The 18,157-nt window shown below is 34.1% G+C and overlaps 1 protein-coding gene across 3 annotated transcripts in view; it reads right to left on the reverse strand.

Moving 5' to 3' along the window:
• The window catches only part of LOC120526080 (intersectin-2-like), a 299,488-nt gene that overhangs the window by 33,715 nt on the left and 247,616 nt on the right, over nucleotides 1-18,157 (reverse strand). The window contains exon 29 of one of the 3 annotated variants that reach the window (XM_039748967.1): nucleotides 7,218-7,998. The exons of the other annotated variants lie outside the window; for them this stretch is intronic. Within the exon in view, the coding sequence (XP_039604901.1) occupies nucleotides 7,997-7,998 (2 nt within the window). The 3' untranslated portion in view covers nucleotides 7,218-7,996. Of the gene's footprint in view, nucleotides 1-7,217; nucleotides 7,999-18,157 lie in introns of those variants that run through there. 3 annotated transcript variants of the gene reach the window in all.

The following is an 18,157-nucleotide window of genomic DNA, read 5'->3' on the forward strand; positions in this document are numbered from 1 at the left end:
TGGTGCATTAAAATGGGAAATCCTGAACTAGAAATGAATCACAAAAGGCCAGAAAAAATGTATGTTTAATCATTTGGAAGCATGAAGATATGAACTGAACCTAGAAAATACATTTTATAATTGCATTTTTGCACATCATCAATTAAATGTAGTGTGAATGAACTGCAATATAATTAGACCAAAAATGAATCAGTATTACTGGTCACTGCTTCCTGGTAGCCTTTGTGCTATTCAGCATTCACATATTTAATTGCACATAATTTTTATAGATATTTAAACGTGTGTTTCAAACACAATTAATAAAAATAATACTTAAATGTTACTTGATGTTTTGGACATGTGGAAGTTTGAGGGAAAGGAAATGCTGTATTACAAAAAGAGAGTTTAGTTTCAGGCTTCTACCTCACATCTTCATAGTCCTGTAAACAAATCCCAGCCTGGCCGCTGCCTGTGTGGAGGCTTTACGTATTCCCCACATCTGTACAGATTTCCCTACCATATTCCATGTAAGTGCCACATTTTAAACTAGCCCTGTATAAGAATGTATGGATCAGTTTATGAGTGGATTCTATGAAGAACTGATTACAGATCTTCCCTCTAAGGTGTGTGCGTGTGTAGGTGCACACAGTTTGTGCCTAAGTGAATAACATTTTTCCAGTAGCACACAAAGGATTGAATCAGGAAATCCATCTTCCAATTCCTCACAAACATTATTCATGCAGTTTTGCAGCCATTTGCTTTGATGTAGGGCAAAATTAACTAAAAAAAGATTGAAATATTCATATTAAACATAGGTAAATACTTGAAAATAATCGAATGTGGGATAAATATTCTGGATGCAACATGTATATTTGTACAGTATGTGATTTTTAAATATTTTTTTAATACCATTAATATTTAATATAATTCATCTGCAAAGTGTTAAGTGCATATACCTTCTGCAGAGCTGCATAAAAGATACAGGTTGAAACTGCAACCTTCAGATGAATGTGACAGTTGAAAACAAAGCATTTTATAACAACAGGATTATTTGTGCATACAATGTGACATGAGCTAAGAGAAACAGAACTCAGGCACAGCTTGCAATGACTTCCTGTACTGTAAGAAAGAAAACATCAGCTAAAATCAATGGTAACTGATTAAATATATTAAATGCAGTCATTGTGTAAGTTGCAGAACAGAGTGACCAATTGAGTGCTGTTGCCAGGTGCTTGTGACCAATAAATAACACACGGAAATATACTCAACTCAGTTTCTATTTTGTCCCTTTTACTGGTACAGTGAAAATGTAATACAGATTACCTGAACATTCTACACTGTGTATAAAGTCAACAGCCCCCAAAGAATACTAACTGAAACTGCATGTAACCTGAACCTTAGATACCTAAAATGAAAAATGTAACATTAACAAGGCTTTTTGTTGTTATATTATCAAAAGGAAAATCAGAAATACCGTATGCCAGTTATGTACATTGTCTTTAATGACAAAGTAATCAAGCTTATGCCTGCTGTGATGGATGCTTGACACTTCAAGCACAAAACAGCAGTGTGTCTGAATTGGCGTGCTAAAAAGTATAATTCTGTCCATTATACTAATGGCAAGAAGAGCTAACAAGTAATCCTAAACATTTTTTATGCTTGCTCTGTGTGGCGAACTTTTATTGAAGATGACTAAACCTCATTTTCTTATTTTTGCCTTTCCTAAGAACAAAACATTATGCGTCTGGATTTGATTTCTACCTTGAGTGTTGATAATGAATTTCAGAATTCAGGAGAGATTAGTTTAACTGCTTTTGCATTCATGTGCCATGTAAAGATACTGTCAAGCTTCAAATCAATAATAACAAATTAATACCAATAAATACAGCATGAAAATCCACTTACAAGAAAACACAACAAAATTTCGGAAACACCACCAGTGAAATAAAAAATATTTTACTATAACACACTAAGATATATCTCAGACCGTGTTCTTTGAATATTTGCACATTTTAAATGCTACCCCTTCATTTTGCGCTTACAGATCTGGGCTCTAAGTTGAGTGCCAATATAATCTTTCTTATTTCTCCTAGGCTATGTGAATGCACTATAATACTACTGAATGAACATACAACTGTAGGGACTTGCAAACATTATTAAGTGTTTCTTAAGTGTTTCCCATTATTAAGTATTTAACTGTTGTCACTTACTGCACACAGTCCATTACACTCACTACAAAGAAAACTTGACAACTGAAAGTTAAGCTCACTGGTACACATGTACTGTATAGAACTGGATGTGAAAAAATTTCAAGTTGTTTATATTTGAAGACAGTGGGACAATTGATCTTGCTAAATTCAGCCTAAAGAAGTCTTAATATAAAAACACTCTCACAACAGGTTTCTGACATATTTTCACTTTTCTGATGGCCAATGGAACTGCAAATGTTAATTTGTACTATGCCAAGATCTGCCCATTCTTCCACCTTTGACAATCAACAATATTTAGAATTCAACTGACATAATCATCAAATAAATGAGCTGAATTTATAGAAGCTGTCAAATGTCATGCTATCTTATACCAGACAGATGAAGTTATACAATATAAAATGATGTGATTTACACATTTAGTAGAAAAAAAAATAAAGTGCACTTTTCTACTATATTACTCAGAGTTGTAGCAGACAGTACAAGACACCTAGAAATTTTAAGACAAGGCATGTAAATTTTCCATACCATGCAAGGCTTGTTTTTTATCAACTTTAGCTAGACTTCTTGCAGTATGGCCAGGTTTACACAAATGATGGGCCAGGATTCATCACAAAACAAATAAGATGATACTATCAGTCATCCCCAACATTTAACAAGTGTATAGCCATTCAACTCTAGTTAAATGGATGGAGATCTCAGGATTAATATTATTATATTATTTCTCTAGATCTAGTTATTTCCAGTAGTAGAAAATACTGGGGAAAAAACAAGCATATTCCAGTTCCTTACTCCACTTTACACTTGTTATCATGCAGTTTTTAAGGACTGCTATTTTTCTGATAGGTCTCCAATACATTGCTGAAATTATGCATCTGCCATTCTTGCTTTGTTGCCTTTTCAGATGATACATTGCTCTATTATTCATCTTCTGGATTTAATTAGGTTTCTAATACTGTTTAGGTATCATGGATGTCCTAGTATATACTGCTTCATTTTGTTTTTAATATGCATGCAGCATTCAAAAAAGCAATATTTATATATTAAGGTGCCATAAATAGGCCATCATTACAGATTGATTGATTAATTGTAGGTCACACACAAATGTTTAAAAATACTATATCACACAAAGCCACAGTACATATGCAAGTAGCTGATTAGCAGTGCAGTTTAGCAGAATTAATGTTCAATGTTACAATGCTTAAATTTTGATTATACTGCATGTTTAAATCATTAGGTTAATTGTGTGACTGAAAATAAACTGACATGGAGTGAATGATTTGTTTTTGTCAAAACTATGCACTCTGTGTTTGTTCATAGATCCAGTCACAGATCAAGAATAAAATGGCTAGTTTAGCTGTAAATATTTGGTTTACATGTACTTATGCTTCATGTGTACAACTAATAAAACACTGATTCTGATAAACCATTTAGGAACACAGACAAATGAATGGATCAAAAAGTAAAGAAACTCTACACCTTTTACCCACTACTCTGCAAAAATATGCATGTTTCTAATATTAAATTTGAAAATACAAGTGATGAAAAAGAACTTTAAAGAACTAAGGGGGATACAGAAAGTACCGCATTACTCTACACAAGACTTAACATTCAAAACAGTAATTTTGATAACTTGATAAAGATAAAAATATTAATTTTAGAAACATACATTTGGAAGAGGGTATATTTACAAAACACAGAACTGTTTACATTATGTTGATGGATGGTTAATTTTTTTTTTTTTCATAAAAGAGTAATTTTATTTTAGTGACCAACCATCCCCACCCAAAGTGAACACATACTCAAAAGAAAACAAGTGCAAATTTTAAGTCTTGAATTTCATTTTATTTCTTGGAAAAAACACTGCTAAAATGCTCAACACATCAATATGACACTTACATATCATATCAGAAAATGAGTTACATCCTTTAGCAGTTTTAAATATATTGCATAGCAAGCTTGTTATTGTTAAAGGAAACATGCAATAGCTGAGTATGTCTTTCAAACATACTGCCAGTAGCTGTCCACAAGAAACTGTATGTTTAATATAAATAATTTAAAAAGCCAATGCAATTTGTTTATTTATATTCTATTACTGAAATATTCAAGCAATGCATAATAAAAGGTAAATATGTAACCATATACTCTGTATTGCATACGTGTCTTATATACTTATTTTAATTGTACAAAGGCAGTGATAGGCAATTTGTGTAAAGTCAGTGATTGAAAACAAAACGTGCAATGAGTTTAGTGCCCAATTAAATTGTTTACATGAAAACCCATTTGTATTGGGTTTTTGTGAATACTTGAAAAAGAATAACACAAGAGCAAAAATTTGTAAAACTCTTTTATATGCAATTAGAACGCAAAATGAAATGTCTTCACTTGATAGGCCTTTGCTCCATTTTTTTTTAGCACACTTTAACCTGAACTTACTGCCTCAGTTTTCTTTAATCACTCTGGTTAGTCTAGCAAATTAGTAAATAAATACATTTGACTATAATATGCATTATATGATTCATGAACACCAAGGAGCTGTTTTACCATCATCATGGCATGTACTTAGACAGCAGTATGAAATATTCCTACAATGTTAAAAATTAGGGGCATACACAAATACATCTTAAGGAAAGTGAATGCAAAACCTCTCTGACTCTGTTTAGCAGTCAACTCACCAATGACATGTTGGAAGTAGGGAACATAATAGCAGTCAGATAAAGGCTACAGTTCGGAAATACCCTACATCAGCATATCTAGAGACTCAAAGAAGGCAGAGACCAAAATCATGTTGCAAAAATGTACTGATGTGAAGAAATAATTATTTAGCTATTCAAATGAAAAGCAACATAATATACTTGGTGGCACTGAAAGCTGTAATTTATCGGGACAGAGGAAGGAATTAATGGGAGCAAGTGTCAGGAAATTCCTCATTAAATCTGCTTTAGTCTGCAAAATACTTCAGGCAATGACAAGAGTCACTTTAAAAATGACAATAACCCTATGGATTCAGACAGCTGGGGAAAAAGTGCCTTTAGTGACATCCAAAATGACTGAACCAAACCACTGACTTAAATTCAATGAAAATATATCAGTAGGCGTAAAGATTATGTTGTAGTGCCACTTCTGTTCATAAAGGGAAAGCACAAAAATCCACAAATTCAAGTGTAAACATTGACTCCCTTAAAGTCAACCATACCATTTACTGTTTATTTAGTTTTAATACTTAAGCGATAAATGTATGACCAGAAACACTGGAAAATAAACACAAAAAACAATAAGATTGGTAACTTAAAACCTTTGGTGTACCTCAAACTAATTTATATATATGGGATACTATACAGTAATCCCCCTTTTTGTCATTTTTCCATATCAAAGGTTTATCAAGAGTAAATAATGCTGTACTGATGGAGTAGGCTGCTTGAATCCACCTGCTGCTACTCATTAAATAAGAAATTAATCTGGAGTCTAATTAAACACAGTCTGACACAGTATTTCCAAACCATTCAACAAACATAAAAACTTCTGTGTGAATAAGAAGTTGTTCCAAAGACCTACTTTTTGCAGGAAATAGTTTTTAACACTGGGCAAAAAAAACATGCCCATATTATAAAAACTATAATTTAGCAACAGTCTGATTAAATTATAAACTGATAACCTATGTAAAAAGACTCAAAGAAGCAACTGATCTGAAAAGTGATCAACTAAGTCATTGACTTAAATGGGTTAATATTAGAAGACATTTCATTTTTTGCAGAATGTTTATTACACAAATACAGTGGAAACACTTTCCCCTTTTATCATGAAGGCAAAATGAGTAACTTGGGAAGGAGCTATACTGGTAATGTATTTATTATTTACAGTTGTGGCCAAAAGTTTTGAGAATGACACAAGTATTGGTTTTCACAAAGTTTGCTGCTTCAGTGTTTTTAGATCTTTTTGTCAGATGTTTCTAAGGTATACTGAAGTGTAATTACAAGAATTTCATAAGTTTCAAAGGCTATTTTTGACAATTACATTAAGTTTATGCAAAGAGCCAAGATTTGCCATTCCTGAGCAAGCTCTGCACTGGTGATGCTTCGTTCTCGAGCCATGAATAAATGGTACCAAAACAAAACTTCTCTCAACCATCCACGAACAGTTTGGTGACAATCACTGCCTTTAACAGCATGATGGAGCACCGTGCCATAAGGGAAAGGTGATAACTAAGTGGCTCGGGGAACAAAACATTGAAATTTTGCATCCATGGCCATGAAACTCCCCTGACCTTAATCCCACTTGTGGTCAATCCTCAAAAGGCAGGTGGACAAACAAAAACCCACAAATTCTGACAAAATCCAAGCATTGATTATGCAAGAATGGGCTGCCATCAGTCAGGATTTGGTTCAGATGTTGATTGACAGCATGCCAGGGCAAATTTCAGAGGTCTTGAAAAAGAAGGGACATCACTGTAAATATTGGCTATTTGCATAAACTTAATCTAATTGTCAATAAAATCCTTTGAAATTTATGAAATGCTTGTAATTATACTTCAGTATACCATAGAAACATCTGACACAAAGATCTAAAAACACCGAAGCAGCAAACTGTGAAAACCAATACTTGTGTCATTCTCAAAACGTTTGGCCACAACTGTACTTATTGCAAAATACTGCGAAAATGTTAGTGATCAAACATCAAAAAGAAAAATTAATAATTGTAACCATTTGTAGTACTCTATGTAAGCCTTACATTGTTACAGTGAGAACCCAAATATTTATGGCAAAACTCTAAAACTGCCGAAGCCTATCCCCTCTTCACCTGCAGTATAAATTGATGACTATAAATATAAATGATAATCTACAGAAGGTAAATGTGTGCAAATTAAAACAGTAAATTCTTATAATATGGAAAGGATACATAATGATTTTATTTCAAGTTATCATTTCAGTTTTAAGCTATGTAGCATTCTTCAGAGGCAAAACATGCCAAAAAAACATGTACTTAATTTTAAGCTATAATTGTACTTTTTAAGAAATGTCTCTTTTTCTCATCATAAAATATTTGGCAGATATAAACAGAGAAATCAGTAATATTGTAATGTTTAAGGTGTGGGTTTTTGTGTGACTCATCTCCCACTAAATTAACAACAATTATACAACAATTTAAGCTTTCAAATAAATATATAATTCATCATTTGAGAGAAAAAGGAGAACGAGAGAGAACGAGAGAGATCCAGAAAAGAAAAAAAAAAAAAAACAGCTGACAGAATTGAAAGCCACAGAAAGACCCACTATCCTTTTCTTTTCAGATAAACAGTTGTCTCAGTATATGGGAATAATTCAAAGCATCAGAGACCTTATTTACTACAATATAATACAGTTTTATGTGCATGCACAAAAAAAAAAAAATCATACACTTGTTTGCGTGTGTAGGTGTATACAAAACACACGCATACAGACATACAAACTGTAAACACATTATGCAGTACATATTGTATATGTGCAAGTGTAAATTTGTCTGATCAAATGTTAGTTTTTGAGAGGATATCTACTTTCTTTACATGACCAAAATTAAATTATTAGGTGTTTCAAACAAAAGTCATGCAATCTATTTCTGTGTTCAAATTTAGTTTTCTAAATGTGACAACACAGTATTTGCTAAAATGAATTAGTATCTTTGCTTGATCCTAAAAAAATATCCTTAAAAGAATTGAAAAAATGTTGAAGATTTTCTGACTGCTCAAAGCTGTCTACCCAGAATCCAACCTGAAGTAAGTCTGGGATAGTGGGTCTCTGTGAGGGGCTTTCGCTGAGAGGAAGGCAACATTACGGTCCTAAAAAACAAAAGAAACGAGGGAAAAATAAAAATGCAGGGAATAAAAACCCTAAAGAGAAACTGACAAAGAGATGGAAAGATGAAGGCAGATTAAAGTATAAAATTAAGCATGGCAATATATTTACAAAAACACATGAACAGAGAGAAGAAGATATAAAAAAAAAAGATCGAAATTGATTTGAAACTAATCATTCACAGATCCTTTGGTGTTACTAATAGCTACTACACACAGTAAAGCATTGAAACAAGTAATATTCATGCTGAATGTGTAAAATTAAGAAAATAAATAGTTGAAGAAGGATCTTAACTGTTTAAACTCTTCTCTGACTGTAAAAAATAAGAAACACTTATTCAGAGTAAAAATATGTTTATAATGTGAAATCTGAACAGTAAAATATTATGAAGAGACTTCATTATTGTTCTTTATGGGAAAAACAGATGAATGGATAGTATGTATGTTCACTAACATGCACAATGCAATGAAGCTTAAGCCATTCTATTTAATCATATACTTTCATTTATAGTGAAAAATTATGACAGTTATTGGCCTCAATAATAACACAGGATAGAAAGAAATACTGTGTTTTATTCTGCTAATCTGTATGAACAGCTTCTTTTGATACAAGCCAGACAAGATGAACAAATATGCAGCATGGCCAGTAAGGATATATAAAAAAAAAAAAACAGCCCCATCGTCTTCTAGATTATATTTACTAAATTACTCTGTAGATGTCTAGAGATTTGGAATTTGGAGAAGCTTATCTTTTTGACATGTTAGCATCATAAATAATCAAAAACAGATATTCATTTTCACTTCTATACTAATGAGTATCCATTCAATTTATCTATGAATTCCAGTGACACCTTTCCTATTTATCTCAAGTAAAGAAACAGCAGATGTAAACTATTAGACAGAAAGTACAACATTAAACTGTGAGGGCTTAAAATTTACTTGTGCTTAACTTTTTTTGGTCAAGGTCTTATTTTGACTAGATAGATATTCCTTCTCTTGTTAACTTACAAGTAAATATCTGATCAAAGTAGTGACGAAAACAATTTGTTTTTTCCTAAAAAAATCACAGATCTATTAAATGAATTCCTTTATTGTAGATATAGTTATTGTAAAAAATTAATTTAAGGAACTACTAATCATTCTCTTTGCATCCAAGAATAAACTTCAGCAGTAAGACTACTAGGTCAAAAAACAGTTGTTAATTATGTTCAACAGCTTTTATGTAAAATGCAAATTTATCAAAACCTTTCACTTATCTGGTAAATGATAACTTTGTCTTAAACACCTAATTCTGTGTTAACAAGACTTAATGTAAGTTATCATATATTATAATTCACAAAATGTACACTGATCAGATCCATTGTCTACAGAGTATCTAAAGTTAATAATGATTTTTTAAGGAAACATTTTTTCCCCCAAGACCAGAACATTCCAGTAGCATTCAACAAATCTAACACATAACATACCAGATGAATAAAATCAAAGGAAAAAAAATACAAAGCAAAAACAACAGCAGAAAAAAAAGACGAAGAAAAAAAAACAATTCAAACCCCACCCATATAAAAGAAAAAAAGAAGAGAGTCTCAGGCAAAATAGAAAGGAAATGATAAAGCAGTTAATGATACTAGAGAGTCAATCAAAAGCTCAGCATGCTTATTTTAAAATAGTATTAATGAATTCTTGTTATATTTTAAAAGAGGTTTTGGACATATCCTCTAAAAGAGAACATCACTTATCCACTGAGTTATAGAAGCTGGGTTGCAGTTCTTCCAGCTGAACAAGATAAGGCTGTGTGCTAATAGTGTGCTGTACAGTATTGCAATTGATTTCTCACTGTGCACCTTAATGTCTTCAGGCAGTACACCAAATATTGCTGTTAATGGATTCAGAGTGATTGTAACACTAAGGCTGGTTTAAAAAGTAAGTAAAGATTTGATATTATGATATTAATTTAGTGCATTCCCAAAACATGTGGCCTAGTGATTCTAGAGCCAGATGGCAGTGCTTGTATGTTGGGTCTTGCACTAGGTACAACTTGGACAGATGTAGGGAAAATAAATGTGATTGATGAAAAACTTTTAGAATTATTAAATGCTTGGCACAAATAGCCATACATCGAATGCATCTCCAGTTCTAAGATCCACTCATTTTCTGAGATGCTGATTGAGAGGTCCCTTCTTTGAAATATCTTGATATATTGATGAAATACTGTTGTTGTCTTGATCGAGACTGATCAATATGAAATTCTGGGCTTGCTTTGGTTGTGAGATGTGGAAAGTGTGGAAGGTTTCTTTTAACAAAATTATTAGTTTGCTTGTAGTTAAAAAGTTGGGAGAGCTGTAGTGTAGTGTGAAGCTGGGAGGTTGAAATGGGAGCGTAATTATTCTTAAGTAACAAATACATTGTCTACATAAGCATCTCTTGGTGTCTTAATCCATAGTGGTTTCAATTAGATAAATACTGAGTACATCTGAGAGGACTGAAACAGATGACTATTGTATACAGAAGCAACAGATAACAGCTTCTTTACCTTGAAATGTGTCCTGCATTAGTTCCATTTATTAAGTAGATGGTAGAAAACTGGATTACTGGTGTACTGGCAATAGTTTAGAACAAAGCAGTACAAACAAGGAAAACTTGAAACAGGAGTTATTTTCCATTCCAAGCCATGGCTGTGTGTATTAATGAGTTTCTACTGCTTTCCAAGGTTTTACTGTGCGTATATTTGCTGTCCAGTAGTAAAACTGAAAGGTACTGTATGTAGTGGCATGCAACCCTGCTTTAGTCATCTTTTGAATACATGGCTGTTTTGAATTCCAGATGAAGGCTGTTATAATTGTGTCTAATTTGTTTAAAAATATCTTGTTTATGTATATAGTAATACTCTGGAATAAATAGAGCAACTTACCGATGTTCATTTTGGTCAGTGTTAATTCTCCCAGTGATGGAGGGTGGACCACCTGTTAATATCTTGTTTACAACTAGAATTACCAGAGCCTACGAAAAAACTCGTAATTCCGTCCCACCTTAAATTGCTTCTTAAATCCCTTCACACCTCTCCGCCAGCATCCTTTGTCTTCTAAATGTGCTGATAAAGAGAAGCTAGGAGCAGCCGGCTATTCCATCCCCCCACCAATTTAGAACGTGCACAAACTTCTCTCAGGCTCATACCTTGATTGAGTATCTGGGAGTGAAGTGGAGTTTTAGAGTGGAAATAATAGATCGTTATTTGGAACACACGCATTTCATGTCTGTTCCGTTTCTACAGTAATCTGTGTAAACACATTGTTAAAACAGAAACGTTTTTTATATTCTAGTAGTAGATGACCAAATGTAGGCATAAACTATATAATGTATGAAGCCTGAAGTCCAAATATCAAAGAAACATTTTCACAAGAATAACACAACAATTGCGCTTTTATTCAAAAATATAACTGCAGAAACAAAAAGCCGCCTTAACATGCGACATTGACAGCCTTTTATTGTAACTGCCTCCGTGGTTTAATAAAATCAGTTCCCGCTTGGGAATCAAAAGGTCACGAGTTCGATCCTGCGCCCTTTCGGTTTGAGAAGTAAACTGCTCTTAGTCTTACTATCTTAGAATAAAAGCATACATTTGATTTCAGTTTGTAACAGCCGGTGCAATTTATGATCCTTGTAAAGGTTAGCTTTTTTTTTTTAATTCACTTTTAATTCTCTCAGTCGCGTTCAGAATCAATCCATACAACCCCATCTGACACGGCTGTTTTCACTAAAGACGCGCTATAGCTCTGCAGTGTAGGGGATGGAATAGCCGGCTGCTCCTAGCTTCTCTTTATCAGCACATTTAGAAGACAAAGGATGCTGGCGGAGAGGTGTGAAGGGATTTAAGAAGCAATTTAAGGTGGGACGGAATTACGGAGGACGGAGTTTTTTCGTAGGCTCTGGTAATTCTAGTGTTAATTTTATCTATGGTACTTCCAAGATTGTATTGGAAAAGATTTTTTATATATACTTCTGATGATTAACCCTTAGATATTTAAACTGTTTTGATATTATATATGGAAAGATATCCAATCTAGTATATTGTCACTGGAAAAACACACTTTTATTCAGATTGATTTTAAATCCAAAGATCTTATGAAATTCTTCTAGTGTGTTTAACACTAATGGTAAAAATGATTGTGAGTCTGATACATAAAAAGCACCACATCATTTGCATATAGTGAAATTTTCTGTTCTTGTCATCTGGTAATCTTTACTTCCAGCTTATTCCTTAGATGAATAACCAGTGGCTCATTAGCAAACACAAAAAGCACTGGTGAAAGTTGGCACCCTTGTAGAGTACTTCTAAAATTATAATATTTAAAATGTCAAAATCTTGTAATAGATAACAAAAAGATTAAAATGTTACTAAAAAAAATAAAAATATTACGAACACGTTCAGCCATAAAGAAAACTAATAAAATAAGGAAAAATGATAAAAATTATAATCCGGGAGAGGTGCAATGGCAAACGTATTATATTAAAGCTAGTACCAGTTGCCAATATGTGGCAGCTCTTCTTTACAATCTACATATATAATTTAGCTCCTTCATTTTTTTTTAAGATTCTTGGAATCAATCTTTATTGCTCTTGCTCTGCTTCCTTTGGAAAGATATAGGCATAGAATTCATCATTAATTATTACTTTCAATCTAGTCAAAAATAGAAGGCTATATCTAATTTCAGCTTATTGTAGGCGCGGTTTAATGCTGTGGAATGATACCTGTTTTGCAGCAGTGGCAGAAGAGAAACCTGGGAATATGTGGATTCGACTTTTTTTTTATATTTTTTATTTTATTAAAATCAAACACATTCCATACATGCAAGCCAAGTTTAACAAAACTGGTTTGAAACAAATCGACCCCCACCCATGAGAAAGAGAACTAGGTCAGGAGAGTAGAACTTTAATAATAGTAAAAATATGTAAATAAATAAAGATAGATAGAACAGAAAATGAGGGGAGAGAATCCACTTCCTCAATTTAAATGCTTATTCCTAAATGTTATGTATCAGATCCTCCCAGGTTTTGAAAAAGTTTTGCACAGATCTAAGTGAGAATTAAATTTTTTTCAATTTTAGATAATATATAACATCAGTTATCCACTGACTTAAAAGAGGTAAGTTAGGATTCTTCCACTTGAGCAAGTTAAGTTTACGTGCCAATAGTGTAGTAAAGGAAATTACAATTTGTTTGTCCTTCTCCACTATATGCCCATCTGGAAGTACACCAAACACAGCTGTTACTGGATTAGGAGGAATTGTGTCACCCAGGCTGTCTGAGAGGCATTTAAAAATTTTTGTCCAGAATGATGTTAATTTGGTGCATGCCCAAAACATAGGCTGGATCTTGCCCGGGAAACATTTTTGACAATTTTAAACGAGATATATATCTTCGACTGTTTTGAAACAGAATTTCCTCCTTTTGTCTCGGATAAAATTTTCAAGTTTTCTTTATCCTGTAGTTTGTTGAATCTTACTATTAAACTATAAGGCTTCAAGAGTATTATCCACACAGGAGATTAGCAGGCTTATTCCTTACAGCTTACTTACAAAAGTTAAGCAGGTTTCATTTTGAAATTCTACACGCAATGGTCATAACGGTCAACAACGTCAGCCATGTTGAACTTTCGTATTGATAGCCCCATCTTCACGAAATTTGGTAGGCGGCTTCCCTGCGCCAACCAAAACCGATGTACGTACTTATTTCGAGGGTATGACGCCACTGTTGGCTGCCATATTGAACTTTCCAACGTCACTAATTTTCCAACTTCCCGTGTAGGTAGAAGGCTGAAATTTGGCAGGCTCATTCCTTACAGCTTACTTACAAAAGATAAGCAGGTTTCATTTCGAAATTCCGCAGAACGGTCATAACGGTCGACAACGTCCGCCATGTTGAACTTTCTTATTTATGGCCCCATCTTCACGAAATTTGGTAGGCGGCTTACCTGCACTAACCAAAACCAATGCACATACTTATTTCGGTGGTATGACGCCACTGTCAGCCGCCATATTGAACTTTCCAACGTCACTAATTCTCCAACTTCCCGTGTAGGTAGAAGGCTGAAATTTGGTACTTATTTCGGTGGTATGATGCCACTGTTGGCCGCAATATTAAACTTTTCAACGGTTTTTGCTACTTATGGGCCCATCGTCAAGAAATTTGGTACGCAGGTTCCCAACGCTAACTGAATCCTACTTACGTATATATATACGTCCATAGCCTGCAGCTCAGTCACCGTGTGAGGCGGCGTTGGGTTCCCCATCCCAACGCCTCCCACGTTGTTGGCTGCCTGCCTATATAAGGCCGTCCGTCGCTCCAGTCTCTACATTCCCTTCCTTGCTTCGCCATGGGATTCACGTCTCCCTGCTGATAACTACAGCCTTTTTATTTAATCCACGGCGTCTCCGTTGTTTTATTGTTCATTTATTATGATAATAGTTATTGTGTAGGTATTTTAGACTTACTTTACATTGTTCAGGTACCCATTTCCTTTATCATTCCAACCGTACCCCCATTAACATGTCAATCGAGGTGATCACCATCGATCAAAGAACTGTCACTTACTGAGTGGTTTCCATGCCCGGAGATGGCACTTACCTTTTCCATTCTCTTTGTTCCATATTGCACGGCCATATCAGGCTCACTCTTGATATCCAGAGGAACACTGTGTCTTATGTATTGAATGACTGGGACAGGTTCAAGGTGTGGACTGATGACGGTACAGGAGATAATTAGTCTACACAGAAGCACTAGAAGAGTGAAATGCTTAAGCCTTTCACCTATGCATCTGCATGTGAGTTGATGGCTGCCGGGGAATTGTTCGGTTGTCGCTTTCAAGTGTACCGAAATGGCCAAATATTTTACACCTTTTGACAACCGGCAATGCCTGTAGTGGACACTTTGATGTTTATGAATGTTTAAACTCTCAAAAGCTGGATGTGAAGTTATAGATGAAATCGGTTGTATGCTTACAACGCTTGACAGATGCCGAATGTCACTTCAACACAAGTCCTGCAAATACTGTCGTAATTGAAACAAACCATGAAACTCAAACCAATTATGACAGCAGCAATCCAAGCTGTGAGATTTGAAACAAGATTACTGTTCACATGGCCAACTGTACGTTGCATGCTCAAGAGTAAGCTCAGCACACAGCTTGGTCATATTACAACCGGAGGGCCAAACTCACAATGTGGTATACAAAGAGATCCTTAACAAATAATTATTGGTATATTTTCATTCAGTTTAAAAAGGTTTAATTTTCTTCTTAATAAAAATTTTAAGGCAGTACTTCGCCACTGCAAAGCACGGGTATTTTGCTAGTATATATATATATATATATATATATATATATATATATATATATATATATATATATATATATATATATATATGAGAACAACACTATTCTGCTAGTATTGTAATAAATTTTACTGGATTGGGACATTCTTTTCAAACAGGTAGTCCTTCGATCCTGATATTTTTTCTTCTTTATGTATCTTCAGATACCACAAATTTATTACAAACCACAATGCATTCAGATAACTTCAATTTTTTTTCATTTCTTTCACTGATTTTTGTCAAATTTTCATTCAATTTAAAGTAGAAATTGTTGCCTGAACATACTTCCAGATTCTTCATGTTCTAGCTCAGTTAACCTATTTTGCCTTGTATATCCGCCCTAAATTTTGATCACCAATGACTTCAATTCGGTAACCTCATCCATACCTGCCATACCATCTTCTGATTGTGTTACATAACCAAACAATGTAGAGGTTGTTGAAGTACAGGGGGTGTTAACAGTGTTTGTTGTTTGAGTTTACTCATATTTGGGGATAGTTGTGTTTAACTTAATAAAATACAGGGTATCTTAAACGTATACAAAAGAGAAAATACACACTGCTGCCAGGAGAGCACTATCTCAGACATCCATCTTGTGCAAATGAACAATACTAACCGTACTTACTTTAGTCTGAAATATTGTTGTCCTAATTTAGCGGTTTAAATGTATATGCGTTGGATTGGTGGCAAAATATCATCTTAGCTATCATATCCATTTACTGCAACTGAAGTTACATTTTATTCTCTGCTTTCTGAGTCATTTCTGCTTTTGTTCAACAGATCACTTCAAGCAGGTGAGATAAGCCCCATTTACTGAATTATTGAATCTCAGCCTTGGGCGAACATTTAAATTGTTCTCTCCATATGCTAAAACTTAAATCTTGTAAACTCTCCTAGGTAGGTTCTATAAAGCCACTAATATCAATAGCAGGTTAGATGATATACGCTTCTGATTGGCCACTTCATTGGTTGTCTGAATTTAAGTGTACAAACATTACGAATGCCAGTATTTAAAGTCAAGTTTGGGAACATGAAACATTCAGCTAGTAGATCTGGATATAATGCTGGATGGAAATATTTTATTAACTCAATAAATCTCTCTATTGTAATAAAAAATCTTGAGACAAGACTAATCCTGCAAGACAAGACTTTTTGGAAGGAAGTCCTGCGAGATGGAGACTTTAACCATGAAATTCTTTCAAGTCACGCCATACTTACAACCTCTGGAAGCAAGTCACGTGAGACAGAGACTTTTGCCATGAGATTTTTTCAAGTCACACCCTACTTACAACTAATTTTCAAACAAGACCACAGTCATCAGGTGCATTACAGCACTTAACCTGGACAGACACCAATCCATTAAAGTGCTTACTTATGAACACTTATGACACACACACACACACTTACAAAGATACAGTTTAGAATCACCTACTCATCTAAATATGGTAGCGAGATGAACTCAAATGGATTAACGCGAAAATTGTTGATCAGGTACACGGCAAACTGATTAAATGCGTATCAATGGACTATGCTCAAGCAGTTGGTGGTGATCGTACAGAAGATGAAAACATCAATTTACAATATCCCATAAAATATCTATAAGCTTTAACACTGTCCGAATTACTGTTGAAAGAAGGATGTATCGTAATGTTATTGCATAATTTATGTATGAGTGATGGACTATGTAATGGAACAAGATTAGTTGTATTAAAAATTGTTTGAACAATTCTAACATGTAAAATTTTAACAGGCGACAAGAAAGGTAATGTAGTACATATTCCATTAATAATAGACACAAAAGGAGATCTTGATATGCCATTCATATTAAAATGTTTCCCGTGAGAATAGCTTGACACTTCAATCACAAGGACAAACATTCTAAACAGTCGGTGTATTTATTAGAGAGAAAGAAACGATATTCACTCATGGCAGTTATACGTTGCGTTGTCACAATGTATATTCAAACACGGATTCAAAATTAAATGTGATCTTGAAGAAAAGTTAATTCCAAATATTGTTTTAACTGTAATTTTAAAGTAAAAGTGAAAATAATGCATACTTAATAATTCCCATGAAAATAACCATCTCTTTAAATTGTATATCCAGTTAACCAAACCCGGGGGTTGGCGAGCGAAGCGAGCAGAGGGCAGAGCTCCCTAGTAAGTAAACAATAAATAAATAAAAAAGCAGTGAGCGGACAATGACATGACCAAGTGTAAGCTCAAGGTTAACAATGAGATATCAATTAAACCTATAAACAAAAAACTAAGCAAATAAAAACGCTACCAATTTGCAACATGTTTCATAAATTCATAGAGATTGTACCTGCCTGTGAACACCTGCTCACCATAATCTTTTTTTTACAGTAGAATCCCTGAAGCTTGATTTTTTTGTTGTCCCCAACCTCCTAAAATTTTCCTGAGATATGCAGAGAAGCTTGTAGCTCCATATCACTGCGCTAACAGTCTGCTATTGTTTTGCAAATGTGTGAATTATCAGAATGCAGCCTACTAATCCCCCCACCCTACAATCAGTCAGACAAAGGCATCACCCTGCTGCAATCCTCACAGCTGAAGTCTGTGTTGAAGTGTTTATCTGGTGATGCGTTTGTAAAGAATTATATACCCTGAAATACAGTACTGTGATTTGATATACATACAGTTCATGTGTGTTCCATGTCTGCAAAGATCTGTGTAAATATAGAATGACAGAGGAAATGCAAGGCAAGAAATGATGAACACAGCCAAAACAGAAAATGTTTTCATATGTTATAGTAATA

Source organism: Polypterus senegalus, chromosome 3 (assembly GCF_016835505.1).
Source record: "Polypterus senegalus isolate Bchr_013 chromosome 3, ASM1683550v1, whole genome shotgun sequence".
NCBI lineage: Eukaryota > Metazoa > Chordata > Cladistia > Polypteriformes > Polypteridae > Polypterus > Polypterus senegalus.